Source organism: Cyanistes caeruleus, chromosome 3 (assembly GCF_971803275.1).
Source record: "Cyanistes caeruleus chromosome 3, bCyaCae1.hap1.1, whole genome shotgun sequence".
Classification (NCBI taxonomy): domain Eukaryota; kingdom Metazoa; phylum Chordata; class Aves; order Passeriformes; family Paridae; genus Cyanistes; species Cyanistes caeruleus.
The window spans coordinates 95,930,754-95,954,330 of NC_141703.1; the positions used below are offsets into that span (position 1 = coordinate 95,930,754).

General features: G+C 36.6%; 1 protein-coding gene across 18 annotated transcripts in view; it reads left to right on the forward strand.

Moving 5' to 3' along the window:
• LOC111940198 (uncharacterized) overlaps positions 1-18,958 on the forward strand; it is a 92,832-nt gene extending 73,874 nt beyond the window's left edge. For 6 of the 18 annotated variants that reach the window (XM_086883203.1, XM_086883206.1, XM_086883204.1 and 3 more), the window contains 4 exons: positions 2,685-2,807; positions 3,126-3,191; positions 10,437-10,523; positions 17,454-18,958. In XM_086883203.1, coding sequence (XP_086739329.1) covers positions 2,685-2,807; positions 3,126-3,191; positions 10,437-10,523; positions 17,454-17,500 — 323 coding nt within the window. In that variant the 3' untranslated portion in view covers positions 17,501-18,958. Of the gene's footprint in view, positions 1-2,684; positions 2,808-3,125; positions 3,192-6,747; positions 6,900-10,436; positions 10,644-12,377; positions 12,435-17,453 lie in introns of those variants that run through there. The other 12 variants (XR_015285061.1, XR_015285063.1, XR_002869453.2 and 9 more) reach the window with 5 other exon arrangements.
• Positions 18,959-23,577: the final 4,619 nt, after the last annotated feature.

Below are 23,577 nucleotides of genomic sequence, written 5' to 3' on the forward strand. Positions count from 1 at the left end.
TCAGAGGTCTCCTGCATTTCTGGGAGTGTGCTGGAGACTCCACCAAGGGCGTGAATGAACATAAACACTTGACTTCATGAAAGTTCTCACTGTAGCTTAAGTTCAGAGCCTCCAATGAGCTGATGTGAAAATCTAGGAGAAAAATCATGACATAAAGCTTTATTAACTCTGTGTGGCTTTTTTTCTGCCTGGTGAAATAAGACTGAAGGAGCTCTCTTTCACACAGAAATTTGCCTGTGTAATGCAATGTGTAATGACAGATTCACTGCGAGGCAGGCATATGGACATGGATTACAGAGTACATGTTACAGTCTAAGTTGGTGAGGTAGATGATTCCTTCATAATTTGTTCCTTATCAGCCATAAGTGGCTTCTCAGGCTGCATCTCTCTGAGCTGGCAATAAAAGTGTTTCTTTCTGCTACCGAAGGTAGCATCATCTTGCAGACTTTAAAAACAACCTAATGGCTGAGCTTCTGTAGTCTTATAGGTAATTTTTATAAGGCCTAATATTTAGCATTTTACAAGTGCTGGTTAACAATCTCTGCCACTACAGGCATCTACTTGTATGTCTGGCAGACTGCAGGGTGATCAAATCTAAATTGGATAGCCTGCTGCATAAGGGAATTAAATACCTGTGCACTATTACCTTTAAATAAATGGTGACTACATGGAAGGATCCAGGGGGAAAAAAAAAATAAAAAAAAATAAAAGTGATGTCAGAATAAAGTTCACCAAAATCAAAAGATTGTGACTGCTTTAAATTTTAAGCTATACAAAAGAATTTAATATATGGAAATTTGTTTTTAATAAGTGTGTTTCATTTTCCAAGGCAAAAATTAAATCATACAGCTTTTTTTAAGTATGCACATGTAGTAGCAGACATGATTTTGTGTTTTCTTATAGGAAATAGCTAGCATTTTTAAGGCTGTTGAAGAGCTCTAGGCTATATTTAAAATCAGAATTAATGCATATTCCAATCCCCAGCATGCCTTTGAAAATATCAAACAGCATTTATTAAGTGGAGAAATATAAACATGAGGTCACATTTCTCTTTCTGTAGGCATTAAAAGATCAAATTGGGAAAACAATTTCTGACCATGAAACAGAAGAAATAGTAATATTTCTGTTTTCACTCTACCTAAAATTAGGCTAACTTGTCCTGGTGAAATACTTCTTTCAGTTTGAAAGAAAAAATGATTGAATTAATCCAGATTTTTAGGGCATGCATCACTCCATCCCAGGTGCTGCTGAGGAATGATGAAGATAATTGCTCTGACTCGATCATTTGCCTTTTTAGTACAAATGATGTTCTGTTTAGTAGTAATTCAGGATGACCTGGCATTTATGTATTCAGATTGAACAGATGAAAAGGAGAGAAAAAAAAAATGCAATGAGGTCAAAGCAAAACCTCATTTTTATTAACCTGCAATGAAACCATTTTCTGGAGAGGGAAAAAATTGCAGCAAAATTGAAATGTTCTTTTTTTTTAACAAAATAAAACTAAATTTATTTAAATTTTCATATTATAGGAGCTCTAACTGGATATGTTCTGCTTTTTATGACTGAGTATTAACCCTGAATATTTCTGTTTTATTTGGTACTATTAGGAGACAGCTATGCTGGTGATCAGTAAATGATAAAAATGCTGTCTCTTCATAAATTCATTATTTTGTGTGTTAAATTTTTACACAGAAATATTCATTGAAGTTTAATGTAATGAAACAAAATATAAAAATGGAAATAATAGATTATAGTGGATATTTAGAAGTATTTTTGTTTTGGGTAATCTCTAAACTTGTGCATCTGTTCTGATTTCAAACATATCCGATTTTGAAATGTTGTAATACCTGCAAGTGTAGTTCCCAAACACTCCAGTTCATTTTCTTGTCACTGCAGGAGACATTTGTTATTGGCAATCTCAGAGGAAAGCTATAGTCTTGAGAGGGAAATGAAAAAGGTAATTTTCATTAAAATACAAAACTTGCATAAAAATTTGAGACTACAGCCAATTCAGCCATGTAAATAAAGCAGATGTTTTCTTGTGATAAAACCAGGAAAAACATGGCAGAGAATTAAAAGACCTGACTTTTTATGCTTGCTTGAATGATTATGCAGATTGCAGGCCAGTGAAATAACAGATCCAGAGCACATTTGTACTGATTCTTCAACATCTCCCTCTATATTGGGGTTTCTAAATGGGTTTAACAACCCATGACAGGCAGCTCATCTCTCATATTACAAATGATGATCCATGTACAGTCAGTGACAGAGAATGAAGTCCATCAGAGATGGGAACGGTGGCACAAGGTGTTCAAAACTCATTTCTTGGAGAGTTTTGGATGGCATTTAAAAATCCCAGTATTTCTGATTTCAGGAGGTGGGCCTTTTTATGATAAAAAAAGAAGGAAGACAGATGTTTTTAAAAAAATTTTAAATTGTTCTGAAAAAGACCTTTTGGAAATTTTCTCAACTATCATGGCTAGGTTTTCCATGAAAACCTATTAGGGAATACTTTCAAGCAGTATTGCTCAGTATATGCTTGTTTGTTACTTAAGGACTGTGTGTGAAGGATCATAGAATTATTTGGGTTGGGAGAGGTCTCTAGGATCATCGTGTCAAACCATTAGCTTAGTGCTGCTACCACTAAACCATGTCTGTAAGCACCACGTTTTAAATACTTGCAGGGATGATGATTCCACCAGTTCCCTGGGCAGCCTGTTCCAGGATCCTGGCCCGGGTGGGGACAGCCAAAGGACTCCTCGAGGTTTCAGCTGAGTGCCAGGATGCTCATGCCAGCAGAAAAGGCAGTAGGTTGCTTTTTCAAAAAAAAAAAAAAGAACAGCAAGATAAGACATATATATTTCTTGAAGTGAAATCCATTGCTTTATCTCTGTGGATTCACCAATTGTGGTTAAAATTACAAGCACCTATAGCAGTGGGAGAGAGAGGATGTGTTGCCCCACACACAGCAGAATGTGAACATGGAGACTGAAATAAATAAAATAAAATAAATAATAATAAAATAAAAATAAAAGTTACTGTACATGTTTTTTGAAGGCCAAACTTCAGTTACTTTATTGCAGTCTTTAAGTTGCCTCATTCCTTTTCCTTCTGTTAATTTTTAGGACCAGCTATCCTGCCACCTAAACAAAAAAGCTCAGCACAAAAAGCTTCAGTAAGACTGCATTCACGTAAGTATTTTAATATATTATAATTATAAATATATTATAAATAATTATATTTAATTGCTGGGGCTGAGGTCTAAAATGCAGAATGGTGTACTATGTATCACAAATACCAGATATGTATGGTATAAATTTTAATGGAAAAAAGCTGTTTTAATTGATATTAGAAGAACATTACAAATCTGAAAAAACCATACCACTTAAAGCATGTTTTGCACATTTAAGGATATAGGTGTACACAGATAACATATTTTTAAAAAAATTGTGAAAGATGAATATAGAAAGAGTCACTTTTCAGAGTTGTCAGTCAATTTTTTTTATTGTGTAATTACAATGGCTATACATTCTTCTCCCTTGACATATTTTTTGAAAATAAAAGCAGTGGCTTGGAGCTGGAATAATTGGAAGTCAGTCTAAAACTAAATTTAAAATATTTTTTGTTCCACCAACAGCAGCAACAACAGGTTTTCAGTAACACATTTATTTTTGGCATAAATGCATTTAAAAAAACTGATTACACATCTGACTGGTGAAAAGACAAAGGAAGAACAGGATAAGTTTGTTTTTGTTTTTAGACAAAAATGGAAATGGAAGGATTATTTAACCCCTAACACTGTCACCAATAGAATACAGTTTATCAGATTATATTCTTTTGTGTAAAGTATGATAAAGATTAGCCTGTAAATAGAGTATTTTATTATGGGTTTAAAGGGTCCTTCAGATATACAGGCATAACTAAAATCAAGGGTATATGGATTTCTCTAGAACCTTAAAAAACTCTTCCCATCCTCATTATCAATACATTTTCAAGTATTCCAGGTCTTTCTTATGAGGATGTTTTTAAAAGTGGGGATAGTATTTTTAACTCTGACCACCAAGTATGACCTTTCTATATTTCCCTTGGAGAGCAGTGGGGAAGGTTGAGAACACAAAAATCTCTGTAAAAGGAAAAACTTTGAGGGGATTTTGGAGCATGACATTGTTTTGCTGAGACTTGGTGTGACAGCTGTGTTTTCCATTATGTATGTTCTTTGTGCTATATTATAAAGGCTATAAATCATATTTTATGTATTAGATAACTAACACTTAGTTGTTACTCACCTGATACTATTAAATTTGAAAATTTTACCATGTTAAATACCAATTTAATGTTTATATATATTGTCCCTTTTTTATCTATCACTTTTTTTTCTTTAATTAAACAAATAGTTGAAAAAGCTCTAATTGTTATGAATAGGAAAAATACTTATTTTTGGAGTAGCTCTTTAGAATTGCTCTTTTATTCTAATTTGTGAGAAGGTGACAACAACACTATGAAATAAAAATTTCCAGTTCTTTGATACAAATTAGTTCTTTCTGCTTTAAAATGTGATCTTAAAAAGTATAAGGTAGTCCCAAATACTCAGTCTTGAGAGTTCTCTCTGAACCAGTTCTCTCTGAATAAGCCCATTTCTAGACAAACTGGGAGATCTCAGGAAAACAGTTCACTCCTCTAGAGAATGTTAAAATAAAAGTTTTGGAAAAAAAAACAGGGGTCTAATAACATTCACTCGTGGCAGATAAATAAAGGCGAGATTAGTGGTATTTAAAGAAGTATGTGAAGTATATGCAATTATCTTTGAAAGAGCCTTTTTGCTGAGGCAGATCAAGGGCAAATTATTGCCTTTGAATGTCAGCATGTAAAAAGAATTGCTGCAAATTGAAGTAAACATGGTTGCTAATAATGCCTGAATTTAATTTTTTCCTCAATGCATTTTTTAGTTCTGTATGCATTTTTTTTTACCAGAAATGGAACTAAGTAGTTGGTGAAACTGTTGTGGTTTTTTTTTTGTGTTTTGTTTTAATGTGTTCTTTCATAGTGCAGTATGAAAATGGCACAGAGGAGCTAAAAAATAATCTCTGCTTGATACTGGGATTTGAACAGCGTTTGAGAGTTGTGTTTTTTTCATGTATGTATGCTTTGCCATATACCAGCACTTTAATGTTTTTATTGAAAAATCTGCATGCTAAAATGCATAACAATCAACAAGAACAAAACCTTTACAGTGTCTTTTATTACTATTTATTATTGCTTTATTTTTATTTATATGGGACTAAATCATGTAGAGTGTATTTTTATATATGTTATATATAAAAGAATAAATTATTTTCCTTTCAGATACTGCAATCTCTCTTAAGACTGTGCTTATCAATTTATCTCTTTCCCAACTACTGCTGGAGTTCCAGCTACTGTTCTGACACTGCTGTCTCTCAAAACATCTGCCACTCTTTTGGAATAAAGCATAATTACTTCTGACTTGCTTTTCTCTGTCAGGATCAAGAGGTGCAAGTGGCAATAGCTGCATATTAATGTCTTTATTGTGTATAAGACATTTGGATACTCTTTCTTTACCATGGCAACATATTGCCCTTTAATGGTACAATTGGCTGCTGTCAGTAAGAGGGAGTCATACCCATAAATTATCAAGGCAGGCAAAGCTTCTGACTGCTCTTGTAACCTGGAGGGCTGAGGGGAACTGGAAGAAAATGACAACGGTGATGTCAAGCAAAGCTGACTGATGGAGAAAGGAGCAAGTAGAGTTTGGAGCTCCTGGCACAGCCTTGATGATTTTGAGCATCATCTTTTCCTTCATTTAGGTTGGTGGTATAAGGGAACCCTGTTAGAGACCAGTGATAATCCTAGCTGAAAAGACCACTGTGGTTGCTTTTGCCAAGATAGGAAATAAGGAGAGGCCTGGATCTTCTCTCTTGCAGTTATCACAATGGTTCTGATGCTCTGCTTCTGGTCTTCATAAACTTCTCTCTGGGTCTGAGACTTAGAACTACAGTCTATGTTTTAATTATGTGAAAGGAGAAATCATCCAACAGTTCCTTTCACCTGGGGATCCAGGTTATGATGCCAATCCTTTGGATATCAGAGTGACCTTTAAATCTGTACAAGAAAACACAGGCTAGCCAACACATATTGAACTTTGGCCTTTGCAATGAATATTTTACACCCATGGATTTGAAATGGGCTCATTTTTTTGCAATGTGTTATGTTAAGTACAAAGGAGAAATCAAAGAACAAACGCTTATTATGCCACTGGCCAGAAAGCCCGTGCCTATAGAGTTATTTCTAGACTTATAAATTCATATCTAGGGACAGATCTAAATGATCTAATTTTTAGAAGCACTGAACAACTCCAGGCACCAGAGAACTGATGACTTACAAAGAAGAAAGGGATTGAAAGCATGAATTTGGATCCCTGCAAAGCAAAGGCTGTTATTTCATATTTACAATTCCACAGAACTCACATTCTGGCAATTGTACAGACTTTTGAAAGAATCTTGTAATTTTCTAGGGTTGATATGAGTTTTAAATCCTCTAAATGAAAACACTAACTCACTGAGAATATCCATGTTCAGGAGCATGCATATTCTCCTTATTTTCTGTTCCACTAAGGAATTCACCGTGAAGACTTGTACAACATTGTGCATCTTATGTTCTTGAATTTCTTGTTTTTCATTAAGCTACTTTCTAAATCTAGTATATATCCCTTTCTTCTTCCCTCTCCTCTAGGGGGGGAACCTCAGAGGAACCTCAGGGGAGGTTCAGGTTGGACATCAGGAAGAATTATTTCATGGAAAGTGTTGTTAAACATGGGAATGGACTGCCCAGGTGGAGTCATGATCCCTGGATGTGGCACTTAATGCCATGGTTTAGTTGACAAGGTCAGTGAAAGGTTGGACTCGATGATCTTGGACGTCTTTTCCAACCTAAATGATTCTGGGAATGCTTTATAACAGTTGTCTCTGCAAAATCTGTAACTAGGCAAGGTATTTGTAGAAATTTGAGATAATATTTACTGCTGGGTGTTAGAAACACAAAGTGCATGGGTTTTTTAAATATGTGAGCTAAATTTCTGAAGTTTAGATTTCTATTGCTCAAACTCTATAGAGAAGAATTTAAAAAATATAGAACTGAATGAAGACCCAGGTGTGTACCTGCTGGGATTGCTGAGACTGTTTCAATAATATGTCACTAGAGCTATGAAATAAAAACCAAATTTGTTGAAATTAACATTGATGTTTTGTGCTGCTGAAGTGTCTGTTCTGCCTTTGTATCCAGAACAAATCTTGGCTTCTGGAAGCTTGTTTGGGCACAGCATATTCTGGATGCAGATATGTCCTAAACCCCAGTAAATTAGGTAGTTTGTCTGCCTTAAATTAAATACTGTTCAGAAACTCCTTTGTGACTTTTTTTTTTTCTTTTTTTTTTCATTCTTGTTTATCCAGATGTCTTGAAAATCTTTCTGTATGCTGGAGTTTTGACACAGTCACCAAGTCACAATATGGATTAAATAGATGAGGGATTAAAAGATGGCTCTATTTGCAAGAGCTAGGAACCTAAAATATCAAATTCTGTTCAGCCTTGGCAGTACACAGGAGTGAGCTGACATGATGAGTGTAAACAAACAAACCCCATGTTTTATGGTTTTTTTTGCTACTGATTATTCTTGCTGTAAGAATGGGCAGTTGATAAATGTTTTGAACAATAAACTGCAGTCTGTCTTCTAGGGGGCTTTCACCAGATTTGCTGACTGGGTTTGTTCAGGTGCACGTGGCCAGAGTATGCTAAAGTGTGTGAGGTAGGATACATCTGAACTATGCCATGCTTTTTATCCATCATTCAGTCTTTGTTAAGGTTCCTTAAAATGTCAGTGGATGAAGGTTCTGCCCTTGTCCACCAGCATGGTTGGAAGTCTATTGAAGAGGCAATTGTTGTAGTTTTTGTTCCAAGAAGACTTTTGTTAGACTCTCTGCAGATGTATTTCAATACTTTCCCATGGCTTAACTCTGGAGTATTCTGTGATTTAGAAAACTCAACAGCCTTAATCTTCTGATCTCTGTGGCTCTGTAGACATTACAGACCTATATTTTAAAGTAGCTTTACAAACAAAAAAGAGGGAGATTCTGCTTTTATTAAACTTACTGGTTTTTTTGTTGTGTTCAGACCAAGACTTCGCTGGGCTGATCTGAGGGTTTAAGAGACACTTTGAATATCTAAATTTATATATTCTGTGAAATTTGGTTACTCCCTCTTATCCACTGAAATATTTCCCATATACTTATGTCAAGGGAACACCTTTTTTTGTTTTATTTGCATAGTTCCTAGTAAAGTGTGGTGTGCTACTAGCTTGGGGCTTTTGAGTGGTATCATGGTTCAAAAGATGAGTAAATATAATGTTTGGTTTAACAATTCTAACATTTGCTCATAAATTATCAGTTGTATGTTTTGGGTTGGATTTCTTTTCTAAAGCCTCACTAACTGCACAAATTATTAATGATTAATTAATTAAATTTCAAAATGAAAATCTCCCAAACTTGAATTTCTGCAAATGGAATGTGGTTCTAGAAACCTTTTCTATTCCACAGAATTTATCCTGCACTTGCTTGTTAACTAATATGACAGATTGAATAACTCACTCACGTTAGTCAATTGACTGAATTTCCTTCACTGATGTGTCAAGAAAAAATGTAGCTTTCTGTGGGTAGGCACATTGGCTTTGTCAGTGATTTGTCACATTGGTAAACTATTAATACATAGACATTAGTACTGCAATGAAAACATCCAGGTTATGTATCCACTAATTTATATTGGGATTGTTCTCATGTTTTCTTGGTTTTTAGGCTTTATGTGGTATAGACCAGATAAACTATTGATAAAAGTTGTAGCTCTGATAACTAAAGGGAGCACAGAAATCTTATGGACTCTATGCCTTAGCCTGTGTGTCCTGCTGTGAATACCATCTTGCCAAAATCAATTGTGCTTTTTTCATGGTATAACAAATTTGTTTTATCCTTCCGCAAGGAAAATTGGATGAAAGGAATGAAAATTGGATAAAACCAAAAGTTCATAATAGAGTATGTGTAACCATAAGGAGATGTACTGTATAACACTCTGTGTGTCTGTGCCTGTGTTAAGCAAACTTGCAACATTTATGACACACTTTTCTTTAGTGCTATTAACATTTCTAGAGTACTCCTCACAGTGAGGCTACCTGTGCTACTCTTAAGACTGTAGCTTGCTTAAAGAAAGTTTAATTAAACAGAGTGGTGGACAGCCCTTAGATGCAATGCCAGCACTGTTTGTGTTGATGCAAATCTCACTGGTGTGAGAATAGCACAGGTCTTTCTGCTTTACGTGCAGGAGCCAAACTGAGCCTGTGCTGGCCCTGTCATGTACTCTGGCTGCAGATCAGCTGGTCCTCACCTGGACTTCTGCCTTTCCAAGCTGACCACCAGCTGCACACTCATGCCAGCACCTGTGTGACTGTTTTTGGAAATGTCCTGCAGTTTCCTTGCACAGCCAAATTGAGCACTGCAGAACTACTGGAACGGGATGCTTACACCATGCCTCTGGAAAGACACAAATATACAACTATCCCCACAAAGTCCTCAGGTGGCCTTGAGCCTCTTAAAGCATGAGCTTTTCAATCGGCCTGTGAGGACTTCTTGCTGCCCCTTTGGAGACATAGCCTTATCTGATCTGTCCATATTAGTAAAGAAGAACAATTTCTTCTCTAGGAAACACACAGGGAGGCTCATATGCTCATTTTTGTGCCTCACATCTCTTAGGAGAAAAAAACCCAGTCTTTCAGCTGCCACTTTCCATGTTCTCATGTGACGTAGAGTTTATTTGGCATGTAATTGGAAATAAAGGATGAGAATGGAAAAGAAAGTTTAGGCCAAATATAAATGTAATGTGTCCAGATAAAAAAAAACAAACAGATATATTGTAAACTGATATGTAAAAGATAAAGGTGGGTCTAATTTAAAATGAAAAATCTTGCATCACGGACTTCTTTTCTGTGGTCTAGCTCCTGGGCTGTCAGTTTTCCTTAAGTTCAGAATCAGCATAGGGTATTGGTTTGGAGTAGGGGCATTTGAGCCTGACAATGCTGGTGTCCCTGAGCTGCTGTGCCCCTTGCCTTGGGTTGTTCCTCTGTCCTTTTTGCCCTCTTATGATTTTATACTCAAGTCTAAAATCTTTTGCAGGCCACTGCAAACTTCTACTACTGCTTCTTGCAGTCAAACATGAGTACCTTAGAAAGCAGTTTTGGGAACGTTTGTGTGAGTGACTGTGGTGGATTGGATGCCCTATGTTTCAGCATAGGAAATACCTGAGATACTGCATGGAAATACCTGAAAGGAGACTGATGTTACTAAGAAGTCACTCAGTAATGACTTTCTACATTCTCTTCACAGCTGAGCACCCCAGACTAGTCATCGCATGCCAGCAGTCACCTGGAAAAGTCTACCTGGTCCCAGCTCCCAAGCAGATCTCCAAGCAAGGTGAAAATGTGTTCTGTTTCCTTCTTGTCCCAAGTTTGTTCAGGCAGGCTCCTCAGAACTGACAGGATGTCTTGTGAATACAAATAAGATTTCAGCATGCTTTCTCAGTTATTCTGTAAATGCCAGGAAAGTTTTGTGATTATCAAGAGATACCTAGTGGGGTCAAAATTCTGCCCAGAGTTTTGTGTGTTCTTTTGCTGACAAAAATATTCTGCAATCCTCCACATGAAAAGCAATTTTATCTCACATTTATTTCACTGAGCTATAAAAAATAATTTCTGGTAAAGCTGAAATAAAATACCGTACTCTTTGCTGTATTTAATCTGAATAGAATCTGCTTTGTTCTTTTAACAACCAGCCCACTCCTGACAACAAAAAACCCCTCAAAAACCAAGCAAACCAACAAAATTAATTTTTCTACCTGGGAGTTCCACCACTTGGAGTAGTGGTTATGGTCCTTGTTAGTCTCTCTTTTAGATGAGGAGCAGAAAGGAGCATGCCCCTCTTTCCTGCTGCTCCCTCCCCAGGCACTGCTGCATCCGTGTGTACTTTCTGGGATGGGTGGAATGGACCAAGGGTCAGGCCCATGGGAATAGAGGGGCATGTGGTTCCTAGCCTCATGTGGAAAATTCACTTTGCTTTGACATGATTTTCAGACTCTTGGATTTGAGGAAACAAGTTTTCATGTCTCCATTTTGGGACAAAATCAGAGGTTGAAACATTGGGATCTTTTGCATAGAGATTTTAAATCAATTCTATTTATACAAGTGTGTTTGCATGCTAATAAATACTGAAGGAGTTTGCAAAGGGTTTGGAAAAGAAAGCTTTGAGGTTCATACACACAAAATTGATTGACATGATTAATGGGCTATTTTTTGTAACACAATGGAGGGTGAAAAACCATAAAAGAATGATTACAAGTGCTCTGTGTATTGTATTGGATACCTTAAAAGTATTGCAGGCCAGAATTAAGATCAGAATTGTCCTGGTTAAAGTATTGAAGTGAATCTGACAGCTTGATTAATGAGTTTGAAGTATTTGAAGAAGAGCAGAATTCTGGAATAGTGATTTTGAGAAAAAATAGAAGCAGGTTGGGTACATCAGGACAAAACCCCATTTGAATTGCTCACTACATAGAGTGTATTACCTATACATTTTGAAATAAAAACTTTTAGAGAGGAAAAAATAAAGGTATCCTCAATGCAATGAACATTTTCTGGTGTAGATTACAGTCTTTTATATAAACCCTGATTCTTTAAAGTCTCTAAAGTCTTTTAAATATGTATTTAAATTTTGACACATGTTTAAGTATTTTTGAGATTTATGGAGCCTCGTAATGTCTAGATTGAAGGAAACATTTAACCCCTCTCTGAAAGGGAGGAAAAGACTTTAAAAAGAATGACTTTTGAAAAAGTAGGGTAGGAAACAATATGTTAAAGATTACCAAATAAGGATACATGAAAAAATGTATTAGCTGTATTTATTCTTTACATGTTTCGATAAATTACATTGCATGTTGCTTTACTGAGAAAGAAACAGAAATAATTTCCTAAATAGAACAAGAGGTATTTTGTCCTTTTCACATTTTGCTGCCTATTTGCTTATCTATCTGGCCTCCAGCCAGAGAAATACTGGTATGAGTAGGCAACTACTGTATTTACCTAATGTTCTTTCCTAAATTATTTTGTATTTTGCATGAGAATGATGTTAGGTAATGCTAGAGAAACAATTCCTTGCTTGTGTGATTAGGTGGGCCCCTAAGATTACTTGGATGTTGACAATTTACTTGGCCCTAAACAAAGCAATTACTAACTAACTAATAGTAAACAAAGAACTACTTTTTTAAATTTGCAGATCTATTGTGTATTTTTGTGTCTGTGCTCCTGTAAAAGAGAAGAGACCCAGGAATAGGTGTGTGGTCTTCAGTGGTGGCTGAACTTCTGGAATATCTTGATCTACCCTGGAACTAGTAATCAGAACTGGCTATGGTGATCAAATAATAACATCTTAAAAGTCCTTCAAGCAAGAGCAATATTGCCTTTCAGCTTCACACACACCTTAATACTGCGTTAGTCTTTTTAACCCTGTGAAAGATAAGAAATGGATGATTTTTTTGAAGCCTCTCCCCAAAAGTTATTCAAATCCCATGAATTATTTAAATATTTTTTTTTTTCTATGCAGATATGGGTTTTTATGGTTTTTTTTCTGACTCAAGAGAAGGTGAACCTTCATTGCTACAAAATATGTAAAGAAGATAAATTATTTTGTGGGGTTCTACTTGAAAACAAATTGAAAACTATCCTTCCCCAAAAAGACTTGTCTAAAAGGAGATGTACAATTGAAATTTTAAAGCTCATAAATTTAAAATTACAATTAAAAAACCAAAATAGCTTAAAAAATCATTATTTTCCCAGCTGGTCTCTGGAACTTACTGATACTCTATTTGTGTGGGTGAAGGTAGGGCAAATTTCAAATAAAATAAAAAAACCCCAAAATATAGAAATGGTGTATAGATTAAAAAAACAAACAAACAAAAAAACCCATAAAATCAAACAAACAACAAAACCCTAAAAAGTAAAAATAGGAAAACAAAACCAAAACCAATAAAACCAACAAAACCCTCCCCAAAACACAGGAATACACATTATTTCAATGGTAAGAATGGTAAGTGAGAGGAAATCCTGCAAATTTAGGTGAGGCCTAAACTCTCATGCTTTTAAAGATCTCCACCACACACACAGACCCACCTCCCCAACAAAAAAATCCAAACAAGTCAACCTTAATTCAGCCTTCTTCTTGGGGACAGGAGCAGTTCTCCCATCCAGAGAAAACAAATGTTCTCCTTGCTCTCCTGAGTTACTTGCAGGCCTTTAAATGCTGCCTAGGAAAAAAAGATAATGAAAAATTTAAACAGTTTTCTGAAAAAAACAAACCAAAACAATTTTAAAAAAAATCAACAAACACCAAACAAAAATGATTACAGATCAATTAATTCCATGTTTATAAATCACATATAATCTATTTTATTGTGTGTCTGTCAATTTATATTTATTCAAGAACGTAACCTAAACTTTTGAGTCCAGGTTAGTCCTTGAAATAAACTGCATTCAAAAAATTGGGCTTCATTTCTGAACTATAATTGGATTTGAATTTTTCATCAGGACTTTGATCAGGACTTTACAAGAATCTGTTGATCTACAAGATCTGATTGACTAAGTTGCAACATAATGAATTACATTATCATTGATATAGAAAAAAGGACTTTTTTCATACTATAATTTTGGAAAGTGGGAAAAACTTGTCACATGAGAAGACATAATTTGTGTTAATTATTTTTCTCAGGTTGGACCAAATGAGGAATTTTTATTCACTTTTCTTTTTCAGTTTTTCCTTTAAATTCTGTTCTTCTGAGAGGAATGGTTCTGGGTGTGTTGCAGAATCTGTGTCTTAATTAAATTACCATTTGTCTCTCTTTTAAATGATGCCATTGACTGGTTATCTTGTATCTCTGCCTCTAGTTTGGTACAGCACAGTCTTTGCTAACTGTGTAAAACTGTCCTTTTGTGTTACATTTGTTGGAGCTGAACACTCAAAAAAAGTTTTTGGATGTTTTTTATTGCTAGAATTATCATGAGTACAGTTGGAATCATAAAACGAATTCCCTTGTCCCAAAAGCACAAAGGACAGACTGGTGGTGGGAGTAGCTGCTGGAGGATTTGTACTGCTTGAATTTTGTTCCCAGCTCAGTGACCTTGTGGAAAGTCACTGAACCACTCTGTCAACCTTTAGTGATTTTTGTGATGGCTATCAAGTTATGTACCCAGATGCCAGGGGTATGGAGCTGCTTAATTAATGAGTTGGTAATGTACTTTGAGATCCAGTGATCTGACCTTTCATCCTGTGTTCTCAAAGCACTTGTCCCTCTCTTTATCTATGTCCTAACTGATTAAGGCTGTCTCCTCTTGCTGTCTCCTAACCATGTCATCTCAAGCCTGTTTGCTGTGCTTCTGCTTGGCTTATCTGTTTGGCCACCTTTTCTGTCCACTTCATTCCTCTACTGTTTTGCTTTCTCTGCTGCATCGAGCACAGGCATCTTTTTTGTCACCTGAAATAATTATTGAGTGTCACTGATCTTTAGGTTTACTTCTGTATGGTGAAATAACCTCCAGCTCTCTGTTCTGAGAATGTGCAGCCTGGAGCATATTTCTTCTTATAATTTTTATTTTTTTTTATTTTTTTTTTCCTTTGGTCCTGCTACCCCCTCATACTTGGGAAGAAATTTTTTGTGCACTGCCCAGCTCCTCCCCCGTGTCTTACACCCTTTTCATCCTCTCTTGGAGTTTAGTTGTGTCACCACCTCTAGGATTCACCACAGACTTACAGACAGAGCAGTTGTTGCATTGATTTCTGAGTTGAGCATGTGCTAAAGGATGTGGCAGTAATGTGTACAACCTGCTATAAATTTTAGCCCTTAAATCTTCACTGAAAAACTGAGCCTGGTTAGGATCTTGAACGTGTCTTGCTGATACCTGTCACACTGTTTAGATGGGTGCAGTCAGTCATGCAATAGAGCAATCTCACCTCCTCACATAGCTTCTCATCTGCTTACCTACTTACTAGCATGATGTGAACCTGGGTTTTTTTGTTACTTAATGACTTCCTTCAACTCCATCAAATTGTATTGTAAGGAAAAATAATTTTCAATTCCCTATGTGGAATCTGGATTTTCCTGTTAGCAAGCAAGTAAAGTAAAAAGAAAGAAGCAGTTTCCAAGATTCGTTATGTATTTCTTGTGTGTGTGTATATATATGTGTACATGAGCTCTTACAAAAATATACTTGGAGGAAGAAATCTGTTGAAGATTTACTTTCAAATATAATTGCAGTGAATAAAATGTTTTTGAAATATAAGAAACAATATAGGAAATACATTTTTTTATGCAGAACAGCTCACACCAAATCATACTGCCTGTGATGCTACAGCTTTTATCAAGGCAAAGCCTTGTTTGCACTGGATGGAACTCAGGGCAAATTTATTTGGTCTGTACATTTACCTGTTTTGATTAGTAGTCCTTGCTTTTCCAGCAAACTGGTTCTACCCATATGATACAGCAACGTAACTCTCCTAGAAAGTCTTCATCCAGGACTGCAAGAAATTGCATCACAGGATGATAGACACCTTTGAAACAACATTCAAATTTAATGAGAATAAGGAAAGACAGAAACCAAACATTTATATGAAGGTGAGAAAGTGAATTAGGAAATATCCAGTAGGATGGTGGATCCCAGCTGACAGAGTACAAGAAGTAAAAGTATCTATAGAAGATCTTAACCAGTTCTGGGGAACATTATGAAGATGAGGTGGGATCCATACAACAGTAGGAAGCTTTCTTCATGGAAGCCTTTAATACTTAAATGAAGGAAAAATATGTCTTAGAGCCTGACACAGTTTTCAGATAATTTGCAGAGTCTCAGTGGCTCTTTGACCTTACTTTTTTGGGATGAATGTACACAGGACAGGGGCTGTGCTTTTCTTTGCTGACAGAGCAAAGCTGGCTCATGCCTGAAGCTCTAAAGAGTTTTGTGCTCATACCCACAAATCTGGATTGCTTCTGTTGCCATCCTGTTCAACAATATGGAAGGACAACAAGTGAAATGGCTCATATTTATTGACAGAAATAGACCAGAAAACAGATAATTCAGTTTGTGGAGAACTAGCCTGAACTACAGAATATACAAAATAAGATTTGAGATAAAGAGAACAAGACAGAATTGATTGGTCTGTAAGTTAGAGACTGAAATTAATCCAGCAGAAATTATTATTCAGAATTTATTGAATTAAATGAAATGAAACCCAGTATTAATACAAATAATTGCTTGAACTGTGGAAAAGAAAAGACTGATCTGATATTAACCTAACTGTACACCTGGACATTTTAGGAAAAAAACCCAAAAGGCTAAACAAGAAACTGGAAATGGATTTATCTATAATGTCAAGACCTGTATCCTCTAAGACCTGCATCCATAACAAGTCCTAGCAAAGAAAAATATTTTTTTTTTAGCTAGGTCAGTTGTAGCTGGAAAAATATTACTTTTTACAAATTTGAAAATATGCTAAAAGAGCTGAAAAATGTTGAATGGTATTTTAGGTAGGCAAGAGTGGCCTAACCCTGAGAGAATGGAAAGATGACATATCAAAAAAAACAAAACAACAAAAAAAATAAGCAATCTGGACTTGTTTTCAAGTGGGCAAATTGTACTTTCTAAATAATTGCTGTGGTGTTGGGCTCTGTTTGATTTAATAGGTAACATGTGTTGAAGCCAGAGCTGAATGAACTATTTACAGCAAATAATTTATTTGATCAATGTCGTCTTCTTTTCTGTTCATGAATTATCCACAAATAATTTTTTGTTTTTCTCCCCACTAATTCGTTCATTATTCAAAATTGCTCAGGAAATGCTTTGTGTGAGTGCCTTTTTGGACCATTTTTTCCCCTCTCTATCACTGGAAAATCATGGTTTTACAAGAAGGGTTTTTACAGTGGGACTCAAGAAACCTGAATATTCTTTTTTAGTGCTCTTTTGATTGAGGGGAAAATAACCTATTTTTCCATTGGTTATTTGCTATATTTACTGAAAATGTGAATAGTGCAACATCTTTTCCTTTTATTGATAGGATTTTAGGGAGGAAGGGACTATTAGATCATCTACTCTAATCTTTTTTATGATGCAGATATAGTAGGAATTCATCTAATTTCTCTCATACTGTGTTCAATAATTTGTGCTTAACTAAAGCAGATTGGAACTTTATTTTAAAGCTCTTTCAGACAAATGGCTAAGCTGTTCTTTATGAAGGGGTTATTATTCTATTTTCTTTTACAAGCTTGTGTAACTACTACTTGATGATCTTAATTTTTTTTTTGTCATGCAGGATTGTTTTTATTTGCTGATTCGATGTCTGAGCATCCCAAGTTCTAAAGGAACTGATGGATGAAGCTGCTATCCATCATATTGAAAAGTTATGGCAGTCCACTGAAGCTCTTATTGACTGGAAATGGAGAAATGGAACCCCCATTTTTAAAAAGAGAAGAAAGAAAAGCCTGGGAAACTCACAGGCTGGTCAGTCTCACCTTGCTTGTTTCCTAGCAAGATCACAGAGATGATCCTCTTAGAAACTGTGCTAAGGCACATGGAAATTAAAGACTTGTTTGGTGACAGCTGGTTGGGGCTCTGCTAAGGGTAAATTGTACCTGAGAAATTTGGTGGCCTTCTATGACAAGCTTTCAGCATTGGTCAGAAAGGGAAGAACAGCTGACACCACGTTCCTTCACTTCTGCAAAGTGTTTGACGCTGTTCCACATGACATCCTTGTCTCAAAACTGGAGAGATGTGGTAGCTGGACCATTTACTGGGTAAGGAATTGGCTGGATGGGCACTGTTAGGGAGCTGTGGTCAATGGCCCAATGTCCAAGTGGAGACCATTGGTGAGTGGTGTTCCTCAAGGGCTGGTATCTGGCACAGTTGAGGCCTATGCAAACCTCAGGAACTTCAACAAGGCCAAGCGCAAGGTGCTTCACCCAAGGCAGGGCAATCCCAAGCTTAAATTGGGTGAGGAATGGATTGAGAGCAGCCCCAAGGAGAAGGCCTTGGGGGTGTTGGTAGATGAGAAGTTCAACATGATGCTGCAATGTGCTCTTGAAGCCTAGAAAGCCAAACATATCATGGGCTGCATCAGAAGAAGAGTGACCACAGGTCAAGGGAGGGGATTCTCATCCTCTTCCCTGCACTTGTGAAACCCCACATGGAGTGATGAGTCCAGTTCTGGGACCCCAAACATAAGAAAGGTAAGGACACATTAGAGCGAGTCCAGAAGAGAGCCATGAAGATGATCTGAGGGCTGGACCAGCTCTCCTGTGAAGAGAGTGATTTGGGGCTGTTCAGCCTGGAGAAGAGAAGGCTCTGGGGAAATCTTATAGCAGCCTTTCAGTACCTGAAGGGAGTCTACAAGAAAGATGGAGAAAGACTTTTTCCAAGGACATGCAGTGAAAGGTCAAGGGCTTTATACTGAAAGAGACGAGGTTTACTTTAGGTATTAGGAAGAATATTTTTACTTTGGGTGATGAGGAACAGAAACAGATTGTCTAGAGAAGTCATGGATGCCCCATTGCTGGAAGTGTTCAAGGCCAGGTGAGGTGGGGCTCTGAGCAGCCTGGTCTAATGGAAGGTGCCCTGTCCCTGCAAACAAGATGATATTTAAGGTCCCTTTCAACTCAAATCATTCTATGATTCTAGAAACCCTTTTTCTTCAGGGAGGACAATTAGAGGCTTCATGCTATGTGAAGAATTGTTTAATAATTCCTATCTGCTTGCCAAAATATAACAAATTACACAAGTGACTTCACAAAAAAAAAAAAAAAATAAAGAGAAAAATACAAACTGAATATCTGAGCAAGTCAAACAATGACCCTTGAAAATGCTGTCAAGCAAATGTATGCTTTTAGTCAAATTAAGGTTTGTGAATTCTCCTTGCAGTATTTTCCCAGTACTAGCCAAGAAAGACATTGTTAAATGTAAATTGTAGTGACAGTAATTTTAAAAATTTGAAATAGGCCTTGTTACTCAGAAGGTGCATTTGTCACATGGTATTATGATGAAAAATGCAGTGAGCTGCTGCCTTTCACTGAGTTTGGATTAGGATCCACATGCTGTGTAATACAGCAGAAAAACATCACGGTTTTGGCAAAATATGATGGAAGTTTTGTCCTCACAAAGTTGGCGGAAGTGCTTTTTAGAAGTGGAAATTACCAAGCTTAAAAAATGCTATTTACTTGGAAAAATTGTTCCTTACAACAGATCAAAATAAAGAATAACTAGTTTTTCTGAGTGGTATGCCTGGTAAGATCTCCTGCCAAAACCCCACAGCTTTCAAGTTCAAATTGTGAGCTGTCCTCCCCATGTTGCAGCAGAACTGTTTTACACGAGAAAGCTGTCCTTTGAAACTTATATGCAACCAACTGCATGGCCTGATGATTCTGAGCAGCAAAGCACCTCTCACCACTGCTGAACTGCACTAACAGGCTGCTTGGAAATTCCCCATACCTCGCTTCTGAAGCTTCTGCATTTCACTTCCCTGGAGTGGGCTGTGGCAAGCCTGAGGGTAGTTTACCACTTTGTGCCATCAGGTGCAACCAAAATGCTTTCAGATGTGAAGATCACTGCAGAGCTCTGCAATCTTATCCTTGTTACACACTCTTGCAGCTGGCCTCATCTGGCAGGCGGACAGTCAATGCACAAAGTCAGCATGTGCGAGCTCTAAAAATGAATTTGAGTCCCTAAGTTCCCTTTGTTCCTATAAGATCAGAAAATAGAGCTTTAGTAAGTAAGATTTCTGTGAGAGCATGGGGTATAAATAACTTGACAAATATTCTTCAGAATTTGGATTCATCTTGCCTATCTCTAGCAATTTAAAAGATGTTGAGGCTAAACAGATGATGTGTCTCTCCTTTGCCAGTGGAGGACAATCCATCCAACTGCTTTAGGATGCACTGAGGGCCTGTCTGCTGGAGGCATCTGGCTTTCTTCACTGACTTTCAAGTGGAGCTAAATGAATAGATTGGATTACACTCCTGACATGCTAAAATGAACTGAGATGAATGTCACCCCAAATTATTTGCCTCAGAATGGCTGCGATGAAGCAGCTGCACCTGATGCATTAACAAGTAGCCATATTTTTTCTCAATCAGCTGAAGAATTTACCACTTTTTCCTAAGCAAGCAGCAAGGCCTGTGATGTACTGAAATGTCAATAAAAAGGTGCCTTCAATTCTCAAGGACTGGCCTTTTGTTGTTGTTTTTGAATACTGTGCTGACTCTTTGAGTTGTTAGGGGCATGACATTGTCCAGAGACTGAATATGGGACACCCACCTTACCTTATCTCTATCACTCCAAAATATCAGTGTATTGTGAGGAGACCGACATCCAGTCCTCTTGTACATGAATGGGACAAGAGATTACTCAAAGCATCAGGTTATTTTTTTCCTTTCCTGATAAATCAAGTGTCTTGGCAATAAAGGCACTGCCCTGCCAAAGGAAGCTAGAGGAATGATGACCCTGCATTTGGGAATTCTGTCTGTATTGCTCTGAGTAGATACACAAACAGTTCTTTATATGCTCTGTGACCTTCTATTTCTTGAGGCCTTTGTTGTTAGAAGAAATAGCATCTCTGGCAGAGTGGTAGGAAAATGCTACAGCCCTTCAGGTGAAGTACCTTCAGGTGACAAGTTGTGTATGATAATTTATGGAACATAGTCCTTGTAATATTTTATGCTGCTCAAATGTTCCAGATGATTATAGTCTCTAGATCTGCAGTTAAATTATTATCCTGATCAGAAATTTAATTGCTCTCACTCGTCTTGTTCTGTATGTGCTTTTGGCAGAGTGACAGCACTTTTTATCACTGTTTCTTCATCCATTGAGTACTACAAAATATGTTTTTAAAATCAGAGGAAATAATATTAATGGGGGCTCTGTTGCCTGATAAAATGCTTTGTTGCTCTTTTCTGATCCAATGGTAGAACAAAGTGTGTTTTAAATATTTAACGATGTTCTTAGAACAAACTGAATTTTGAAGCTGCAATTTGAAACCTGAGGTTAAAGTATGTCTGATTGGTGTTCATAACCCAGATGTCTTTTGATATTCTCCTTCCTTTTGCATTTCTGCACAGATTTATATCTTGTAACATGCTCATTGAAGGCAAGATAGACAATTTGTTTTCCAACTTAGAAGGATGAATATTTTTTTACTAAGAATTTTATTTCCCATACATATAAATTGTTATAGCCAAACAGGAGTCAAAATTAACACTAGACAGTTATGGTATAAGCTTGCTGAATTGGAGGAAAAAACCCCTCCACCAAAAGAACAATATCCAAATAAAACAGAAAACCCAAAATGTTTGAACTTTTATCATCACCAGGTTTTGAAACTGCTGTGAAATTTAGATTTCCTCTTTCAGTAAGTTAGAAACTGCTTTAAGTGGCAAGATTACATGTATGAAAACTTCTGCTCCTTGTGCTAGAATGATACTGATGTTAATTTATGGTTTGAAAAGCCTGTGCAGTTTTGTTTCTGAGGCAGATGAACCATATGCTTTGCAATAAATACTTTTAATTCAAGTAGTGAGAATGATTGTAACTGTTTGGTTTTGTTGCTGTTATTTACACCAACATTTGACAGAAAGCAAGTGAAAGGAAGACAGGATGTATTGTAGGTCTATTAAAAAAACAACAGCATGGAATGCTGAGAGGAATTTTTAGACATGAGGGCCTTAAAACAGCAGGATGAACTTATTATTTTAAGTTTAGATGAAGTAAAGCTACAAAGAAAGATACATTTAAAATATCTATAATAGGTATTATTATATCTAATATATAGAAGTATTTTTGGCTATATATATAGCTCCGTGGGTTTAAAGGAGCTAGTTATCATTCTCCTGCAATAAGAGTTTTAAAAATAAGCCTTCAAATTTGGATTCCCAAATGCCATTTTTTCTGCCTAGCAAGGGAAGGAACTAAGCTGTAAGTCCAAATGTAGAAATATTCTTGCTGCCTCCTTTGAAAACTTTGTAGAATATTTTTCCTTTGGCAAAGTAATACTTTGATTGCCTTTAAACCATGCAGAGACATCCCAGCTTAGCTAGCTTTGAATGAGCTGGGTCGAGTAATAGACATGTTGCTGTGTCAGCTCAATGTCCTGTCTGGGAACAAATCCTTTGCCTTTTTTGCAGAGCTGGTTAACCCCATACTTCCCAATCTGTACCATGTCTGGCACCCAGCCTGGGGGTCTTAAAGCAAACTGGGCACGTCTGCTGTGTTACATTGAACAGAATCGTGAAATAGAAGTTCTGGTACAGATCAAAAGTGTTGGGAATATTTGTGTAAAAGTAATCTCTTTAATTTTTCTTCAAAAAAGCTACTATCCACAAGTGGGAGTTACATCTATTGTTTTTTTTTCCTCATAGTAATCTCCTCAACCATTAGCTGTGCTGACAAACATGCTGTAAAGTCTTTTAAAATTAATATAACTGTAAGCCACACAAGATAAAGATGTCACACAACTCGGAAGACACTAAAGTTCCCAGATATCTTAATTTTCCAAAGCAGTGTTTGACCCTGGAATATTTTCTTCTGTAATATTCTTTCTTTCTGTGTTTTAACATGAATTTGCTCTGATTCAATTAAAATATTTCTAACCTGGTAGCAGCTTTTTACCACTGCTTACAGTTTGCCTGGATATAATAATTGCTTCTGTTTTCATAACTTCAGTGACCTTTTTTTCCTTTGCAGATTTCCCCTTTTTCTTTTAGGAAAGCAATAACTGGAATAGAAGTAAACTTAGATTTTGTTCTCTGCAGTGAATAGCATATTCACAGCCCATACTAAAGTGACTGGACCAGTCCATCTTGCCTTCACCTGCATTTTGGAATTGCTTTTTTGCCGCTTTCTGATGCCTAAATTGGCTTTTCACAAGGTATTGCTTCTCCCTTGCGCCAGAGAGATCTGTTGCTGTCAGCATGAATTTTCTCCAGCTGTTTCACCTGTTGGTACTTCTCTGTTCTGTCTTCTGACTTCAGTTTTAAATTCTCTGTGCACCTTCTTTTTCTTCTGTGGAGAATCTTCTTTCATGTCTGTTAATGCTCCACCTGTCTTTTCTCTTTTGCCTATCACTGTCTCCATCTTAGATTTAGTTTAAATTTCCCATTCTTTCCTCCTTTTTTCAAAGCTCTTTGCCCTTTTCCACAATGATAACGTGAATGGATAACATGATGTTACTTGGTGCACATCCTTTCTTAATCCCTTCCCTGACTGCACAATGCAGAGCTTCTGAATGGCTTTCTAAGTTTTATTTTCTTAAGCTAGATTTTCCTAATGATAATATGAACACTGGAAAAGTCGTTCTATCAATGGGGACTTCGATCAGGGCTTGACTCATATACTTGATTAATATATTTTCTTTCTAAACTCATAAGATGGGAGTTAAGCTTCTGTCTGATGAA